Source organism: Marmota marmota, unplaced genomic scaffold, assembly GCF_001458135.2.
Source record: "Marmota marmota marmota unplaced genomic scaffold, marMar, whole genome shotgun sequence".
Taxonomy (NCBI): Eukaryota; Metazoa; Chordata; class Mammalia; order Rodentia; family Sciuridae; genus Marmota; species Marmota marmota.
Window position 1 is genome coordinate 20662299 of NW_025999900.1, and position 20849 is coordinate 20683147.

General features: G+C 33.3%; 1 protein-coding gene across 20 annotated transcripts in view; it reads right to left on the bottom strand.

Moving 5' to 3' along the window:
• The window catches only part of Mia2 (MIA SH3 domain ER export factor 2), a 102486-nt gene that overhangs the window by 47638 nt on the left and 33999 nt on the right, over positions 1-20849 (bottom strand). For 14 of the 20 annotated variants that reach the window (XM_048798640.1, XM_048798641.1, XM_048798638.1 and 11 more), the window contains 8 exons: positions 17729-17750; positions 17524-17612; positions 10585-10656; positions 8264-8374; positions 7579-7650; positions 6791-6895; positions 5176-5298; positions 3127-3247 (listed from right to left, as the gene is read on the bottom strand). In XM_048798640.1, the coding sequence (XP_048654597.1) occupies positions 3127-3247; positions 5176-5298; positions 6791-6895; positions 7579-7650; positions 8264-8374; positions 10585-10656; positions 17524-17612; positions 17729-17750 (715 nt within the window). The remainder of the gene's footprint in view (positions 1-3126; positions 3248-5175; positions 5299-6790; positions 6896-7578; positions 7651-8263; positions 8375-10584; positions 10657-17523; positions 17613-17728; positions 17751-20849) is intronic. The other 6 variants (XM_048798643.1, XM_048798639.1, XM_015491301.2 and 3 more) reach the window with 1 other exon arrangement.

A 20849-nucleotide genomic window follows, 5' to 3' on the forward strand; every position in this document is an offset into this window, starting at 1 on the left:
TCATGTGACCTCAAATAATTTATGTAAATTTTGTAAAATGATATTTAAAAAACAAAGATCAGCTTTAGAACTAAAACATTTAAGATTTATAAAGAGCCCTGCCTTACCTGAGATAAGGCTCTGTGTCCCATCTTACTACATGTGAGAATGACTACAAAAACAGTAGGCCAGATTTTAGTTCATTTAAAGTTATGTTCAAAAGTTGTTTTTTTTTTTTTTTTCTGTCAAGATTACTAGGATCTCAAACAGGGGATATAATGTATAACTCAGCCAAAAATTCAGGGTAGCTATTACACGAACTAAATGTTTTTACTCTTGTAAATTTTATTTTGTAATTTCCTTATAAATGATCTAAAGATTCCCTATTAGTGTTTTACAGAAGTGTTGCTCTAAGAACCATGTTGCTCTAAGAACACAACATGGGTTAATTTAAGATAATAAGCCATCACCTAGGATAATACAGATCCCAATTAATAAAAAGATAAATAATTATAAAGTTATAGACATTAAAGCCCAGTACTCTTAATATAAGTCTGTTAAAATTTATTTGCTGGATGTTTAAGATTAAGTTTTAAAATTAAAGTTAAATTAAAAGGGCCAGAAAAACCAATATTTGGCTCTTGCCCTCTGAGTCAATCTGAATCCAGGGAACAAGGGACTTCTCTAAAGAGCTTTGCAACTCTGGGCCACATAACCTCCCGATCAGGGAGATTAATGAGACCACTAGAGAACAGAAAGCCAATCAGTGCATTTGCTATGAAGAGGAGGGTCATCAGGGGAGGGAGACACCCCTGATGCTTCCAAGGGAAGCCACATGGTCAAGCAAGACCTGGACCCATCCTAGCGCAAATGGCACTAGCAGAACTGAGAAGCTGCTCTCAAATTTCCCCAGAAATGACTCCCATAAAAGCTCAGCTGACTGTTAACAATAGATAAAAACAAAAGTCAGTTTGACTGCTTCATCTTAAACACTTAGCAAAGACAGTTGAAACCAAAATACAGCCATTCCTGGGCATTTTAAATAATAATGATGATAATAATAATAATAATTTAAGATATACACTTTATGTTAGCCTCCCAAAATAAGTAAGACTGGAGGCTACAAAGAAGGATTCTCAGACAGAAACGCCTGATAACTATAAAAAGAGACTATCAAGAGGAGCTGCCAGAGACAGAAATTTTTAGTTTAAGGCCTACAGATATTCCTAACCTACACAGGTAGACTTCGTGTTTGCTAGTATGATTATCCAGCCCTGAGTAACAGAATTAAAGGTTTCTCTATTAGACACAGAGATCATACTAGTAAAAAATTTTTGCAAGATCAGATGACATTAAATTATTAAACTGTATCTTATGGGGAGGCACAACTGTAACACTAAAAGTTAAATGTTATGCTTACAGACCTGATAACTGGGGATGTTAAAGCCTGGTAAGGAAACTTCTAAACAGTGACATGTTCCAGCTGCTGCAACATTTATTCAGTACTCATGGTTTTTGTTTCTCTCATAGAAGCACCCATCCCCAGATGACTTTACAACCTGTTCTTCCCCAACCAGACTTCAAACCGAACTAAAAGGAAACTCATGTCCCTCATGCCATGCCCCCTCACGTCACCCTCTCTCAGCTCAGAAGAAGCCAAAATGAGCGACGCCCCTCTTCTTACAACAATGGAGCCAAAAATAAATAGATTATCAATATAAGTAATCAATTAAGTCAGGTAAAATCAGGGAGACCGGTTTTGGGTGAGTTCTAAAAAGTTGGAGACTGTTGCCTAAGGGATTAAAATTCCCTCAGTGCTCTTCCCCTACCCTATCAAAGATTTGAAAGGGACACATAAGAAAAGGGGGGAATGATAGACCCAACCTGATCTTTTCTTAAAATTGGGAGCAATCTTGCCACAAAGCCATGAAAAGATAATTTCGGCTTTACTATAAATTACTGCAAATTCTGAACCTGCTTGAATGCCTGTCCATGCCTTGAACTCACCCATGCCTGGCTCTCTGACCAGAGAGCAGCCCTCTCTGAAACTTAGTGATACCTCATAAATATTGGCCTTCCCTGGCCAGACAACGACCCTCTCTGAGGCTCTAATGGTCCTCATAAATTCTGATGTTGGGGCCAGCAAAAAATGTAAACTATCATTAGTGTGATGCTTGTCCGAGTTCTGTTATCTGTAACCCCCCTTTGTGTAACTTTCTGGGCTATAAAGCTGGGCTGCAGGAAAGCTGGGATGCTGTCTTGTTCCCGCTGTTTTGGGAGGGAGAGGCAGCCCGGCCGGTTGAAATAATAAGCTTGTTTTAATTTGATTTTAATTGGAGTCAGTGGTCTTTTCTTGCATCCTGGTCTAACAGTTCCACAATTATTTCAACATAAAAGTTGTTTTTTAACCAGTCCAAGGAATTAGTTTGAGAATACAGTGAGTGGCTATAGTGAGGGAATGATAAAAACAATTTGAAGTCAGGTGCCAGGTACGGTGGGGTGGCACACTCCTGTAATCCCAGTGGCTTGGGAGAATGAGACAGGAAGATCACGAGTTCAAGGCCAGCCTCAGCAAAAGCAAAAAGACATTAAGCAACCCAGTGAGACCCTGTCTCTAAATAAAATACAAAATAGGGCTGGGGATGTGGCTCAGTGGCCGAATGCCCCTGAGTTCAATCTCCAGTACCCAAAAACAAAACAATAATTTGAGATGGCCAAGATCCAAGTACTATAATCATCTGATAAAAACAAAACACAAAAAAGTATCATGAATTATTTTTTTATATAACACTCAGTTTTTAAACCAGTCACCCATCCACGTAATTAACTTAAGAGTACTGAGAAAAACAAACAATAAAATGTTTGATGCAATTATGAAAATTATTATAATGACAACAAATATAATACATAAAGAGAACAGGTATAAAGGAGCTGTGTGAGTCCATTTGTGGGGCTGAAGAAATATTTACTGGATTAGGTGAAGCTAAACCACATGGGATGGTGAGAGAATGACACAGTGTTTCAGACAGACAAAGAGAATATACCAAAGTACAAGTGTGTAAAGAACATAGTGCATATGAGGAACAAAAAGGAAATAGAAGAGCTAGTCACCATTTTAGCAAAAGAAGATGAGTCATGACTTAATACCTAAGTAAGCACCAACTTCTGATTCACTGTTCATTTCCAATTCCAAGTTACCATCATCTGTTAGGTCTTCTCCAAGCACAGCACCCCAGTCTTCCATCTTTAGCAAGCATTCAATCAGAGACTTGACATTTAGCAAAGGGAAAAAATAAAAGAGAAAGGTATTGCCTTATGCTAATGGCTTTACAACTTATGAATGTATAGTAGTAGTTGAAAAATCAATACATATAAATAACAGCACATGAGCTCTTATTTTCTACCTGTTATTAAGATATGTAAATAGTGTTTTAAACTACAGCGTTTACTGACTGTTAAACTCTGTAAAAGGAAAACCAAAATTAGTTATTCCTAAATCAAATATAACATTTGATAATGGCCCATTCTTGCTAAATAAATAACTACAGAGCAATGAATCATTTTCTTATACGACATTTTTCACATACCACAAATAAGAGTGGCCATTAATACAGGAGTAAATTTTATGTGTTACCAAATTTGCAAGTGAGACATACAATACACAAAAAGATCATAGATTTCCACTTGATTTATTTAAGTAAACAACCACCTGAGGAGTTCAACTGAAATTTTAAAAAGATAAAAAGGAGAATTTATATGAGAACACTCAAAAGTTTTCTAAGAGTACTTTAATTTTCTTGAACAAAGAAAGGTTTTCTAACACTACAGATAATCAAATGACTGTGCCTAGTATTTCTCTGGAAAAGCCCACCTAAAATCTGCTCTGCTCTAAAATTTTCACCTATAAACTCTTTAAGTACATTAAGTTTAGGGGGAAAATATTAGTAGAGTCATCTCTCCATATCCAAACGGGTCTGGTTCAAGGACACACTCAATCCAGATACCAAAATTCATACACACTTAAGTCCCTTATATAAAATGGCAAAGAATTTGCATATAACCTATGTACATCTGCCTGTATACTTTTTTTGAGGGGTTGGGAGTGCTGGGAATTAAACCCAGAGGTGATTTCTTACCATTGAGCTACATTTCCAGCCCCTTCTATTTTAAGACAGTCTAAGTTGTTTACTTCCTCACTAAATTGCTGAGGTTGGCCTTGAATTTGCAATCCTCCTGCCTCAGCCTCACAGGCCTCTGTGATTGAAGGTGTGTACCACCACGCTCAGCTGCCTGTATACTTTCAAGCATCTCTATATTATTTATAACACCTAATGCAATGCAAGTGCTATATAAATAGTTGTTACACTATACTGTTTAGGGAATAATGACAAGGAAAAATTTGTATATTATTCAGTACAGATACTGTTTTTTAATGTTTTTAATCTGTAATTTTTTCAGTCTACAGATGTGACACCCACAGACACGTGGGCCAACTATATACCAAATTAAGAATAAAACTCCAAAATCAGAATCTAAAAATTCTTAGTAGCAACATAAATATCATAAATGTATAGCTTTCATTACGACAACATCCATTTTACTATGCAAATTATAAAATGGTCAGTTTTACATTTCATTTCTTGATATTCACACTTGAAAATCTGTTTATAGATTGAAAACATAAGATTTAAAAGAATATACAGAGGGGAAAGGGGTTAGCAGTAGGGAGAACAAGGAATAAGAAAAAGTCAACAGAGTAATATCAATTACTTTATTACTATGATTAGAGTCAAGTTGAAAGTAAATCTACTCTTTAAAAATTCTTCATCTCTGTAAAAGTACAAAACACCAGTAAGTATTCAAGGTACACAAGCAATAAAAAAAAAAAAAATTAACTATCTGCCTAATTTCTCAAACTCTAACATCTTACCATCAAAAGCAGATGGAAGCCTAGAAAGGCAAAAAACATTATTCTTTTTCTTTATGAAATACTTATGCTAAAATACTGCAGAGACAAAAGGAAAAAAAGGACATACAGACATATATGTTGATATATATTACAAAGATCTTCAAATAGCATTTTGAAATCTGGCCAAATACATAATCAAAAGTGGCTAAAAACAAAAGTTTTCAAATTTCAGAGTTACTATAAAAGTCTAGCCAGCTCAGTCACTAAAATTGATGAGAGCCATTTACCTTAATGTGATTTTCTTTATCATTTAGAACTTGTTCTGCATGTACTTTAGATTCTTCAAATGTAATTTTCTGTTTATTAAGGTCACTCACTTGTTCTTTCCACACTTCAGCTTCTTGCAAAAGCTGAAATTGAAAAAAACAACAGAGAAATGCAACTTCACCTCATCATGCTTATGGGTAGATGCACTTATTTATGTATTTGGTTTTACATTTAAAAATATTAAGAAGGCAGTGCTGCTACTTAAAAAAGAAAGATATGGCTCCTAATTTCAAAGAACTTTCAAAATAGGAATAAGACAAAATAAGGACAACTTACACATTCAACTGATTTACAAAATAAATTCATATCAAATAGAAGGCTTTCTGACATGTACATATCCATTATATTTGGTCTCCTCCTTACCTTTTCCATCTAGCACTGAGGAATGAACCTAGGGCCTTGAGATCCTAGAGATCCTCTAATTGGAAACACCCCAGCCAGATCACCCTATAGAAAAGACCCTGGGTGACAAATGTGGTACTTCCAATTAGATTTAGAAGGCATCTCAAACAAGAAAACAGCCATAAATCTCCAAATATCTGTAAAGAGAATCTTTTAGATAAGATATAGGCCAAAACACAAAATAAAGAAACTCAAAGTTAACAAGGCAATTCAGGGTAATGAAAAATATTTAAGCAATATTGGATTAATTTTTAAAACAAAAACTGTCTTTTTCTTATATTCTCCTCAAATATGAAAGCCTTACCAATTCATCCTGTTCAGAATGTTTAGATTTCTCTTCTTTTAGCTCTTTTTCTAGAAAGAGTATTTCATCCTCAAGTTTAGACTTGGACCTATCCAGCTTTTCATATGTTGCCTAAAACAGAAAATCAACTTTAAGACAGACTCATGAATTTTTGGTTAAGGTAAATCAGACCAGTATAGACAAACATATGTACATATTACATATGTAATTTATATATTTGCTCATTTTTATAATATTAAAATAACAGAAATTATATCAGTGGTCAGCAAACAACTTCTGTAAATAGAGAGTAAATATTTCAGGTTTGTAGGGCATGCAGTCTGTCATAAATACTCAACTATGTATGTCACTGTTAATAAGAAACAAAGACAATACCTAAATGAACAAACATGGCTGTGTTTCAATAAAACTTCATTTACAAAAACAGGTGGAAAATCCTAGCAGTTTGCCAACCTCTGCCCTAAAGCACATTAAGGAAAAATAGGAAAAACAGGTCCAATAAGAAAAGACCAGTGGTAGATAGAGTGCTTGCCTAGCATGCATGAGGCCCTAAGTTTTATCCCTAGAACTGCACACAAAAAGAGAAAATTTTAAAAATAAACTACAAAACCAATCAAGATTGCTTAATCATAATATTCCCNAAAAGGAAATGCACATGACTGATGGCCATATGCAAAGATCTCCACTTCAGAAGGAGTCCGGAAAATGCCAACTTCTAAAAATAAGATACGTTTTAAAAATCTACAATAGTAGCAAAAAAAAAAAAAAAAAAAGCCCACTCTTGCTCCTAGAATGAATAAGTCATAAGTATTCCCAGAAAATTTATGATTATATATTCTTGAGCTGAAGAGTCTTTACAGAGTACAAACCTGTTTCTGACCTTCCTGAAGTTGGGAATTTTCATTCAAAGCCTCTTTCATTGCTACCTTAAGTCGTTCTTCATTCATTTGAAATATTTTCAAGGTTGTTTTAGCCTAAGTAAAACAAAAATTACTGAGTTTCTAACAATTAGTTTAACATAACAGCTTATCTTTACACATTTCTCTCTAGAACATGGAATTTAAACAAAGGCAAAAACATGTCCAAGGCAGCACAGTATTACAGGAAAAAACATTAAAGTAGAATCAGGGGGCTAGGGATGTGGCTCAAGCGGTAGCACGCTCGCCTGGCATGCGTGCGGCCTGGGTTCAATCCTCAGGACCACATACAAACAAAGATGTTGTGTCTGCCAAAAACTAAAAAATAAATATTATAATATTCTCATTCTCTCTCTTTCTTTCCCTCTCTCTTTAAAAAAAAAAAAAAAAGTAGAATCAGGTGTATAGTCCTGGTTGTGCCACTAATTTGCCATGTGACATGAACAAATGATTTAATGGTCTGTAAACTAGGTACTATGCAACAAATTTTGTTAACTATCTGTGTCTCCCCTACTAAAATTTAAACCCCCTGGACATTTTTGTATCCACAATGTGCTATTCACATTCAATTGCCCAGTAAAAAATGAACTTCTCTGAAGTACCTCATGTAAAAAAAATAGATATTTAAGATTCCCCATATCTCAAATCCTAGTATAGTATCTTAATTCTTAATAATAAAAATAACAATAAAATTACAGTGATTTTCACAAGCAACAGACTGTTAGACTAATTCAACTTACTTCAGCTATTTGTGATTTGAGAGATTTTGATTCATCTTCTAGGGACTGTATCCTTTTTGATATATCTGCCATCTGTAAAGACAGTATCATTCAACAAATAAGTATTTACTAAACCCCTTCAGTTTCAAAGATTTCATATATATTAGGTATATTGTTAATCTACTCTTTTTGTTTTATAAGTAAGGGCTCAAATTTAGAAGTTCTTCAGTTTATTTACCATATGCTGGTAGGGATTTTATACCATAATTCCATAACAACAGTATCTAAACTCAAATTCAATATTTTGTAACACTTACAGAGGCTCAAGTAAATCCACCAATATTACATCATCTTATTAAATAATCTCACACACATCAAAATTTTCCTTAAGCCATATTTTAAACAGAAAGTCATAATGTTCTTAATATATCTTTTATTTAAGTAATAAAAATACCCACCAGGCATGTAATGATTCAACTTGAAATATGCATGAGTTACTTACAGAATGCACATAGAAAATTTCTATTGGAACATGCAAAAAATTTAAAATAACATCTAGGAAGTAAAAAGAGTAGATCTGGAAATTTTTGCTCTTCTGTATTCTTTGCACTTTTTATAGTACATGTAATATTTAAGCAATATTGGATTAATTTTTAAAACAAAAACTGTCTTTTTCTTATATTCTCCTCAAATATGAAAGCCTTACCAATTCATCCTGTTCAGAATGTTTAGATTTCTCTTCTTTTAGCTCTTTTTCTAGAAAGAGTATTTCATCCTCAAGTTTAGACTTGGACCTATCCAGCTTTTCATATGTTGCCTAAAACAGAAAATCAACTTTAAGACAGACTCATGAATTTTTGGTTAAGGTAAATCAGACCAGTATAGACAAACATATGTACATATTACATATGTAATTTATATATTTGCTCATTTTTATAATATTAAAATAACAGAAATTATATCAGTGGTCAGCAAACAACTTCTGTAAATAGAGAGTAAATATTTCAGGTTTGTAGGGCATGCAGTCTGTCATAAATACTCAACTATGTATGTCACTGTTAATAAGAAACAAAGACAATACCTAAATGAACAAACATGGCTGTGTTTCAATAAAACTTCATTTACAAAAACAGGTGGAAAATCCTAGCAGTTTGCCAACCTCTGCCCTAAAGCACATTAAGGAAAAATAGGAAAAACAGGTCCAATAAGAAAAGACCAGTGGTAGATAGAGTGCTTGCCTAGCATGCATGAGGCCCTAAGTTTTATCCCTAGAACTGCACACAAAAAGAGAAAATTTTAAAAATAAACTACAAAACCAATCAAGATTGCTTAATCATAATATTCCCCCATTGAATTATGACATATTTTCTATAACCTCTTTGATTTAAAGTGATTAGTCACTAAATTATTTCAAGTGGATTTTAAATGCTATAATAAACATACCTCTGATATTTGTGATCCTTCACCAAACTTTTTTAAAAAAATAACAAATCAAAAAAATAAATAAATAAAAATAACAAGTCAAAAGATCCTACTGTTGTTAAAAAGCTTGTTTTATATATTTACCCAAATTTGACAATTTTATTATAGGAAATCTAACTTGAATCAAAATTACTTTGTTTGATTTTTATCTATAATCATCAAACTTTCCACAAATTATATCACATTATATATAGTGTGTACTCAATTATGATGGCTACTCCTGAAAAAATACCTATTTAAAAAATTACTAAATTTGAGGGGTTGGGGAGATAGCTCAATTGGTAGAGTGCTTGCCTTGCATGCACAAGACCCTAGGTTCAATCCCCCCACCACCAAAAAAAAAAAAATACTAAATTTGAGAAAATTTCCCAAAATTTATTTCTTTCAGCTAAAAACACAACAAATTTTACTACTAAGTTATATAAATTCATGCCTTAACAACAAATTGGTATATTTTATTTTATTCACAATATCACCTAACTTAAGTAAATGTCTTTGCTACCCATTTTTTGTTCTGTTACCATGCTTAAAGTCTTCTAAAATTCTTTTTTTTTTTATCAAACTAATAAATTACTACTGGGACAGAATTTAAAACAGGGTCAACAAATAAAATACAATTTCAGTGGTTATTGGATATTAAAAGGTAACAACTGAAGAAAGAGAAAACCAAGAAATTTGTTTTATTTGGGAATTCAATTTATAAATTCCTTGTAGCTCTAACAAGGAAATTCTGAATCATGACATATAACTTTCTAAGAACAGACATTAGTGACTGAGAACTGCCAACCTGGACTGAACATATATGTCAAAGGTACAAGGTCTACTGCTTTCTACTATTACATTATCAGAAACAGGCTTCCTCTACTGTCCTTCTCTACTACTTCACTTAATACAACACCTTCATCTCTAACAGCATTAAGGCCTGAATCTGTCCTAGTTTAGCTAAATTACCATATTTTCCTTCTTTATGAATAACTGAATCACACCTGGTTCAGGAAAGTCAACTATGTAAATCTCTTCAAAACGTGTTATTCAGTGAAATCTTATTGATAGCCTAAAATTGGCCACAGTGGGAATATTTATACATAAAACTCAGTAAATGCTCTTCAGAGAGTGGTTGTTAAACATTTACTAGTACTCCACTACTTACATTGGCCTAATTCTAGTTAACTTCTACTATCCTGGATGAAGTAAAGGCAATTTACATAATGTATTATTTCCAGCGAATCCTAAATTTGTAGGAATAGTTACTTTAATGTGTTTCTTAGCAATGAAGAATAAAAACTTCTGTACAGTTCTAGATTCCAATAACTGACTATTCCTCACTCAAAACAAGTTAAATATCAAAGGCTCAAATTTTTAAAGTATTTTATGCTACCTACCTCTAATTTTTTTATTCTTAAACCTTGGCATTCAGAGATGTTCATTCACATTTCTTTGAAATACTTAAGTTTTGAGAAGCTCTATTATTTTTAAAGTTCAAGTTATTTAGTGACAACCCTTTACCCCAATGTTTTAAATTTTCTTTTTCTTTTTCTTTTTTACCTCCAAACTTTGTGCTTCTGTTGACTCCTTCTCAAAACTGGTATCCTTTAAAGATGACTCTAAGCCTTCATACTGAAACAAGGCAACACATAAGTAAAAACTAAAAATATTATACCAGATTTTATCTAGACAGATGTCTAAGAAGCAGACAGCATCTATTTCCTCACGTATGTTAAACTCACTTGGATTTACTCAGCTTTTAAGTTCTTCAAATCTGACCACTGTAACAAACAAAGCCAGGGCAGCTAACATTATCACAAATCATTCACTTGGGCAATATATGGCAGAACTTCGCCCTTAAGACTAGGAAAGAAAGGCTCAGGATGAAGTTTAGTGGTAGAGCACTTGCCTAGCATGCAAGAGGTCCTGGGTTCAATCCCCTATACTGCAAAAAAAATTTTAAAGACTAGGAAAACTGTCCAAAGTCTGTTTCTCAAAGAACATAAGGCTGTAACTCATGATCATTCTTTATTTAAAAAGAGGTGAAAAGTATAATGGCAAGGTTGTACTGAAGATGATCCAAGGATTTATTCAAAAAGTATATTTTTATATAAGATGTCTATTATTCCCTCTAACAAGTATACTTCTTTTTTAGGTCTTTTCAATAAAGAAAAATTTATAGTAGCTGGCCATCAGAAATTTTCACTTTTAATTCATAGCGTAAGACAAATAAAGCAAGTAGGGAATGCAAAATCTTTAGAACATAAGAGGATTGTCATGAATAAATGAAAAATAAGGACAATGAAATATACAATATTATAAAATCTGACAAAGTGCACCTATTCACTGTTTTTTAAAAAGAGATTAAATTGAAAACTAGGCTATTTTAAATCAGTCTTTCTGCTAAGAAGAACTGGACAAAAAAGAAACAGGATCTGTCTGATGGCTTCAAAGACTACTTAAAACTGTGAAAATAATTTGAGAGAAGAGGGAATTCCCAGAAAGACAAATTCAGCATTTGACAATTCTTTTTCCCCAAAAAGTAAAGGCTGACAGGTGGGAAACTCAGCAAAGAGATCATGAAAAGCAGAAGCTGAGAAGATAAAATGCAGAATTCAGGACCTGCTGAGTAGGATGAGCCATGGAACTCAGGTGTCAGGATAGGACCCTGTCCTTCACTGAATAATAACATCTCCTAAGATGTTTAAGTACTAATCCTCAGTATTTCCAGGTACAATTAAGTTAAGGATCTTGAGATAGGAGAGTAACCAGTAATATTCTGATAAGCCCAATATATCCAAGGCAAGAGGCAAGGGGGTTGGTAGATCATGTGCTTATTAACATGCAGAGGGCCCTGGCTTCAATCCCTAGCACCAAAAACAAAGAGGGAAGGCAACTAAAAAGGAGGTGAAAAGTCTAATGGCAAGGTTGTACTGAAGATTATCCAAAGATTTATTTAAAAAGTATATTTTTATATAAGATGTCTATTATTCCCTCTAACAAGTATCTTTAGAAGTATGTAAAGATAGAAGCAGAGATCAGGGTGATGCAGCTATGAGCCCAGGAAATCACTACAGCCTCTAGAATCTGGAAGAAGTAAGGAATAAATTCTCTCTGGGAGCCTGCATAAGAAAACAGACTTGCTGAATCTTTATTTTAGCCCACAACAAGGGTTTTATAGTTCTGACCTCCAGAATTAGAAAAAATTTTTGTTGCTTTACATCACTAAGTTTGTAGTAATTTGTTAGAGTGGTATTTATTAGGAAACTGATACTAATCAAAACTGTTTGTTTGTTTGTTTGTTTGTTTTGGGTACCAGAGATTTAACCCAGAGGCACTTAACTCCTAAACCACATCCCCAGCCATTTCTTATATTTTATTTAGAGATGGTCTCCCTGAGTTGTTTAGTGCCTCACTAAGTTGCTAAAGCTGGTTTTGAACTCATGATCCTCCTGTCTTGGCTCCCAAGTCACTAGGATTACAGGCATACACCACCTTCACCCAGCTAAAACGACTATTAAACGACTATCTTATTAAAGCTTAAACCAGAAACAGACTAATCTTTTGAACTGAGATATAGCTCCTACATATCTCAATCTGTTATTAAAGTAATCTGATCTCCCATCTAAGAGAAGTCCTGGACCAGGCTGCTTTATGGCAGAATTCAAACAAATTTTCAAAAAAAGAATTAAGACCAATATTTCAACTCTTCTCAAACACAGAGTTAGAGGGAATACTTTCTAACACATTTTAAGAAGCCAGCATCACCTTGATACCTGAGCAAGATAAAGACATTAAAAGAAAAAGAAAACTGCAGATCAATATTTCTGTTAAACATTAATGTGAAAAAAAATTACAAAAAATAAATAAGCTTTAAAGCAAAAATCCTCAATAAAATATTAGCAAATTAAATTTAACAACTCATCAAAAAACTTATACATTATTCGTTTGGGAAGCTAAGATAGGAGGATTCCAAGTTCAAGGACAGCCTGGCAACTTAGGAGACCCTATCTCAAAATTTTAAAAAAGGGCTGGGATATAGCTCAGTGTAAAGCACTGCTGGGTTCAATTCCCAGTACTGAAAAAAAAAAAAAAAAAAGACTATACATACATCATGATCTTGTAGGATTTATCCCTAGCATGCAAGGCTAGTTTAACATATGTAAATCAATCAATGTGATACATCACCTTAACATACTGAAGGACAATTACATGATGACAACAACTGACAGAGAAAAGCATTTGACATAGTACAATATCTTGTCTTTAAAAAAAAAATTGTAGTTGTTGATGGACAGAATGCCTTTATTTTATTTGTTTTTATTCTTATGTGGTGTTAAGGGTCGAACCCAGTACCTCACAAATGCTAGGCAAGTGCTCTGCCACTGAGCTACAGCCCCAGCCCATACAAAATTCTTTCTTGGAAAAACTCTTTAGGTCTGGGATTGTGGCTCAGCGGTAGAGCACTCGCCTAGCATGCGCGGGACCCAGGTTCGATCCTCAGCACCACATAAAAATAAAGGCATTGTGTTGTGTCCATCTACACCTAATAAAATAAATATTAAAAAAAAAAAAAAGAAAAAACTCTTCAACAGTTAATTATAGAAGAAAAGTTCCTTAACATAATAAAGGCCATTTATGAAAAACTCACAGCTAACATAATCAGGAAAAACTGAAAACTTTTCCTCTAAGATCCTGGGTACAAGGTAAGGATTATCCACTCTCACAACTTTCAGTCAACAGACCTAGAAGAGTTCTACCAAACACACTTGAACAACAACAAAAAAAAGATATAAAAGATATAAAAGTTACCTAAATTAGATGAGAAGACATAGAATTATCTCTATTTGCAGATGACATGATCATACCTGTAGAAAATTCCAAAGACTCCACCAAAAAACTATAGTTTCTAATAAATGAATTCAATGAAGTGATAGAATATAAAAATCAACATACAAAACCTCACACTATATATAAACATCAATTCAAAATGGATCAGACTTAAAACATAAGAAGTCTATAAAACTTCTAGAAGGAAACAAGTGTTAAGTCTTGTGATCCTGTATTAAGCAGTCATTACATATACCTGCTACCAAAAGCACAGAAAAGGAAAAAAAAAAGATCAACTGAGCATCATCAAATTTTAACTTTTATGCTTCATAGTATACCAACATTAAGAAAGTGAGGAAACAACTCACAAGAGAGAAAATATTCGTTAATCATGTATCTGATAAGCTTTATATCCAGAATACATAAAGATAGAACTTAATAATAGACAACCCAATTAAAAACCAGGCAAAGAAGTGAACAAAATTTTCTCTAGAAAAGATACACAAATGGCCAGTAAGCTATAGTAAGATGCTTATTAGCCATCAGGGAGCATCATTAGCCATCAGGGAAATGCAAATCGAAACCACAATGAGATATCAATTAACACCCAGTAGAACTGTAATAAAAAAAAATACAACAACAAATATTGGGAAAGGTATACAAAAGTCAAAAAACTCACAAACTACTGATGGGAATGTAAAGAGGTACAGCCACTGTGAAAAACTGGTAATTCTTTTGTACGTTCACACAAAAACTTATACATGAATACAGTAAGCATTACTATTTATAACACCAAAAGTGGAAATAACCCTAAATGTTCATCAATTGACAAATGGATATATAAATTGTGGTATGAATATCTGACAAAAAAGAAATTAATTCTGATACATGCTATAATATGAATGAAACATTTCCTTTGGGTATACACTTAGGAATTGAATTGTTGCATCTGTATTTAACATCACTCTAAGAGAAAATCACAAAGAACCATATGTTATATAATTCCACTTATATGAAATGTCCAGAATAGGCCAATCTATAGAAATAGAAATTATCCATGACTTTGGCATGGGACAGACTGGGTGAAGAGTGATAACTAAAGGGCTCATAGTTTCTTTTTGGGGTAATAAAAATGTTTGAAAGTTGATTGCTATGATGAATGCAAAACTCTGTGAATATACTAAAAGCCATTCATTTATATTCTTTAAATGGGTGAATTTTATGTTATGTAATTGTATCCCAATAAAGCTGTTTAAAAAAAAAAAAAAGAATACCTGGGAATAAATATAAGAAAAGATGTTCAAGACCATAAATCAAAAATTTGTAAAACAATTTTTTTGGGGGTGGGGGTACTGGGAATTGAACCCAGGGGTGTTTTATCACTGAGCTATATCCCCAGACCTTTTTATCTTGTATTTTGTGACAGGGTCTTGCTAAGTTGCTTAGGGCCTTCCTAATTCCTATTACTAAGGCTAACCTCAAACTTGCAATCCTCCTGCCTCATCCTCTCAAGCTGTTGGAATTGGGCATGTGCCACCACACCAGTTGAGAGAATTTTAAAAGACATAATAAATAGAAGAATGTACCACCAGGGATAAGAACTCAACATTATAAAAATGTCAATTCTTTCTAAAAATTTATCTATACACCCAACAGAATCCAAACTCTTAGCAGGCTGTGTGCATGCATATGTGTGTGTGTGTGTGTGTGTGTGTGTACGCGCACATGAATGATTTTAAATGTATATAGAAAGACTGTCATGAGAGCCAAGACAATTCTGAAGAACAACAAACTTGTAGGTTTACCTTGTCTGATAACAAGGCTGACTATAAAATTATAGTAATCAAAAAAGTATAGTATTGGTATAAAAGTTTTTAAAAAAATCAACAGAAAATAAGGTATTATAGAAACAATCTCACAAATATTCAGTCACTTGATTTAAGATGACATTATAAAACAACAGAAAAAAGTCTTTTCAATAAATGTTAATAATTATGGCTAGAGTTGTGGCTCAGTGGTAGAGCACTTGCCTGGCATGTGTGAGGCCTTGGGTTCAATCCTCAGTACCACATATAAATAAATAAATAAATAAATAAAAGATCTATTTACAGCTAAAAAATATTTTAAAAATCAAATAAATAAATGTCAATAATTACATTTTATATATATATAAAATTTTATATATATATAAAAATTTACTATTGACATATTCTTCCAATTACATCATCATGGATTCAATTCCAGATGGATTAAAAACTGTTATAGGCTGGCTGTGGTGATGCACACCTATAATCCCAGTGGCTCAGGCGATGTGGCAAGAGGATTACCAGTTCAAAGCCAGCCTCAGCAACAGCAAGGCGCTAAGCAACTCGGGGAGACCCTGTCTCTAAATAAAATACAAAATGGGGCTGGGGATGTAACTCAGTGGTCAAGTACCCCTGAGTTCAATCCACAGTATCCCCAAAAAACAAAAACTGTTATGGGCTGAATTATGTCCTCCACAAATTCCTATGTTGAAACTCGAATCCACAGTACTTTGAATATAACTTCATTTGGAGACAGAGCCTTTAAAATTGTGATTAAGTTAAAATGAAGCTGTTGGAATGGGTCCTCATCCAATACAAATGGTGTCCTTATAAGAAAAGACCATTGGATGCAGAGATGCCAGAAATATGTGTATGCCCATTCCACATAAAGATACAGCAAGAAGGCAGTCATCTACAAGCCAGGGAGAGGTCACAAAAGACATCAAATGAGTCAATACCTTAAACTTGGACTCCTGTCTCCAGATCTGTGAGAAAATAAATTTCTGCTATGTAAGCCCCTAAGTCTGTGATATTTTATGACAGTAGCCCTAACAAACTAATACAAAGACAAAAAAAAAAAAAAGAAAAAGAAAAACCATTAAGTTTCTAAAAGATAACACCAAAAAAGTATCTTTATACCCTTAGGTAGACAAAAATTTCTTTCATCAGGAAACAAAACGCAGTTATCATAAATAAATAACCGACAAATTAGTTTATACTAATTAAGAATTTCTGCTTTCCAAGGCACATTTGAAATAAGGTAAGCCAGAGTGGAAGAAGATATTTGCAGTTCATATATCTAACAAAGAACTTGTATCTGAGATATAGAAAAACTCCTACATAAAAAAAAAGGATAAAGACAATAATACCTTTAAAAAACATGAAAAAGACCTGAAAAGACAAATTCACAAAAAGAATATCAAAATGGCCAAAAAAATATATAAAAATGCACTCACTCTCATTAGGCAGAGAAATACAAGTTCAATCAACAGTAAGAAAACACTATACACCTAATATAATGGCCAAAATTAATATGATGGGTTAAGCACTAAAGTGGAGGAACAACAGAACTCTCATACTTTGCAAATAGAGCATTACTAATCTTAAATTTACATAGAAGTAGATACATTGAAAAACAGAAAGTTCCATGAGTGGCACATGCCTATAATCCCAGTGATTTAGCAGGCTGAAGCAGGAGGATTGCAAGTTCAAAGCCAGCAAATTATCAAGAACCTGTCTCAAAATAAAAAGGACTAAGGATGTGGTTCAATAGTAAAGCACCCCTAAGTTCAGTCCCCAGTATCAAAAAAGAAAGTCAGTACTATGACTCTAGCATAAATGTTATTTTCAAAAACTGTCTTACCTCTTTTTGAAAAAGGCTAATTTTTTCAAGTAGTTCACATTTTTCTTTAATTAGTCCAGAAAGTTTTAGAGCAAGCTTTTTTTCTCTTCCTTTAAAAAAAAAACAAAAAAATAAAGGTCAATATTATTATGAATGAATTACTTATTATAAGTTTTTAAATTATACTCAACAAATGATGGGATCTAAAATAGAAAAATTAGCTTACCCATGTAAAGCCGGCTTCTAACCTGAAACAAATTTTTAACAAAAATCACATTAAAACAAGCATACTTTCAAGTAAATCTAATTTATTTAATTTCTACTCCCAACTTAAAAATAACAGTTTTCTTGCCTTACTATAAACATGAGTTAGCCAAAAGAGTTCTACTTCCAATGAAAAAAAAAAAATGCTACATATTAAAGTCTCCCTAATTAAAGAAACCACAAACCAATTTTTTTTTTTTTCTTTTTGGAAAAAGCTTTTTCTCTCTTGAATAATGAGAAAGCAGCACTCTTAGGGCTAGATAACATAACCAAGTAGAAAAGACAAAAAGGAACTTAGGTCACCTACAGAACATGTATAGACATAAAATGAAAAGAGCCAATTTAAAAGACAAGGTTTGGCAGAATGGATACAGATGAAGAAATTAGGGAATGAAACATCAGATTGAAGAACCTTCTCAAAAGGTAACCAAATCCCAAGACTGGGGTTATAGCTCAGTGATGGAGTGCTCACCTAACACATGTGAAGCACTGGGTTCAATCCTCAGTACCACATAAAGAATAAATAAATAAATAAAAAGGTATTCTGTCCACCTACAATTTAAAAAAAAGTAACAGAATCCCATAAAAAAATAGAAAAATGGAAGTTAAGAAATATGAAGTCAGGCCGGGCACAATGGTGCCTGCCCTATAATCCCAGAAGCTTGAGAGGCTGAGGCAGAAGAATTGAGAGTTCAAAACCAGCCTCAGCAACTTAGTGAGGCCCTAAGTAACTTAGTGAGCTACTGTCCCAAATAATAAATAGAAAGGGCTGGGGATGTAGCTCAGTAGTAAATTGCCCCTGGGTTAAATCCCCAGTACCAGAAAAAAAAAAGAAAGACATTAAAACACATCTTGAAAGAAGTGTTCAAAGATGACAAAAATTATTTCTAGAAGACCCAGCAAAAAATATGTCAATTAACAGTAATCATATACTATAATATCTGTCATTTTCTTAATCATGGAAAAGAGGTGAATAAAAAGTTGAAAACAAAAAATGGGGAGAGAGAGAGAGAGAGAGATACTGCTTATAAATCCAGGATAAAAACATAGATTATATCAACATGATAAAGATTGGAAAGTAAAAAAGGACACCCTGGATACAAGAATGTGCTGAGGTTCTTGTCTTCCAGGCAGAAAGATCTACTTATCAAAGTGAAAAGAATTTAAAAGAAACATACAAAAAGTAGAACACATTAATAAATTAAAATGGAAGAAACTCCAAATGCATCCATAATCGATAATCATAATATGTGTACATAGACTACACTCAACAGTGAAAAAGAGGATTGCCAGATTAGATATTAATATATATATACAAAATACACATTAAATAGAGACCATGGAAAGGCTGAAAAATATGAGGATGAGAAAAGACATCAAGTATCACTCAAAGTTAGTATGGCTCTCTTAACATTGTATATAAGAGGTCTTAAAAGTATCATTAGAGTGATAGAAGGTCACTAGATACTGCCAGGTTTCAATTTACCAAGAAGATACAGTAATTCTAAACATGTATACACCTAACAAAATATCCTCAAAATATGCAAAACAAGAATGAACAGAAAAACAGAAAGTGATAAATCCATCATAACAATGGAATACAGTACACTTTTCTTCATTTTTGATTAATGTAGGAAACAAAGAAAAACAAAAAAATGTAATTCATGAACAATACAATCAATCAATTAACATTCGTAATCTAATGTGTGGAAACAATGATGTACATGCATCTACTTTCAACAATATTCAATGGAATAGAATGCATTAAAGATTCTCATATACATGAATTTTAATATGTGGAACCAGACATACAGAATCCCTAACCTAAAAAATTAACTCAAGACAGATCAAGGGCCAGGCGCAGTGGCGTATGCCTGTAATCCTAGTAGCTCAGAACACTGAGGCAGGAGGATTTCAAGTTCAAAGCTAGCCTCAGCCTCAGCCTCAGCAAAAGCAAGGTGCAAAGCAATTCAGTGAGATCCTAAGTAAAAATCACAAAATAGGGCTAGGGATTTGGCTCAGTGGCCAAGTGCCCCTGAGTTCAATCCCCAGTACCCCCCAAACAAACAAACAAAAAAAAGATAGATCAAGGATTTCAGTGTTAAAAGCAAAACTTTAAAAGTGAGAATTTCTGTATATCATAAAAAAATTAAAAGAAAAGGAAAAGATATTTCATACTGGGACATTTGCAATACACATAATAAAGATAGCAACAAAAATATATAATGAAGGCTGTGGACGTGGCTCAGTAGTAGGGTGTCTGCCTGACATGCAAGAAGCCCTAGGTTCAATCCCTAGCACCACAAATAAGTAAATAAAGATACACAACAGTGATTCCTGCTTTGTTACAGGCACATGTGAGTAAATAACCAAAAACAACCTTAAAAAAAAAAAAGAAGACGACTATATAATGAAATAGGAAAAAACAAACTACTCAAAAAAATCTTGGCAAAAGACAAAGATTTTCAAGAACAACAAATATATACGGCTAATAAATGTACTGGGAGAGATCGTGAGGAAATTCAAATCAAGGCCATGATAAGATCCATTTTATAGCCACTCAAATGATAAAAATCAAGAACTACAACAGTAAGTGTTGGAGAGAACATGGATCAAATGGATCTGTAGGGTTTCTTATATAGCGCTGGGAGAAGTACAAAGCAATACAGATAATATAGAAAAGAATTTGACATTACCTTTTAAAAGTAAAATTTCCATATGCTTTATAATCTAATAATCTCATACTTACATATATTCCCAAGAAAACTCTTACAAATATACAACAAGAGATGTGAATTAATAATAAACACACGGGGCTGGGGATGTGTCTCAAGTGGTAGCGCGCTCGCCTAGCATGCGTGCGGCCCGGGTTCGATTCTCAGCACCACATACAAAGATGTTGTGTCCGCCGATAACTAAAAAATAAATATTAAAATTCTCTCTTTCAAAAAAAAAAAAAAATAATAATAACAATAATAAACACAGCAGTACTGTTTATAATAGAAAAAGCCTGGGAAATAACCCAAATGTCCAGGGCCATAAAAGTACAGATAAAACTATAATATATATATATATATATATAT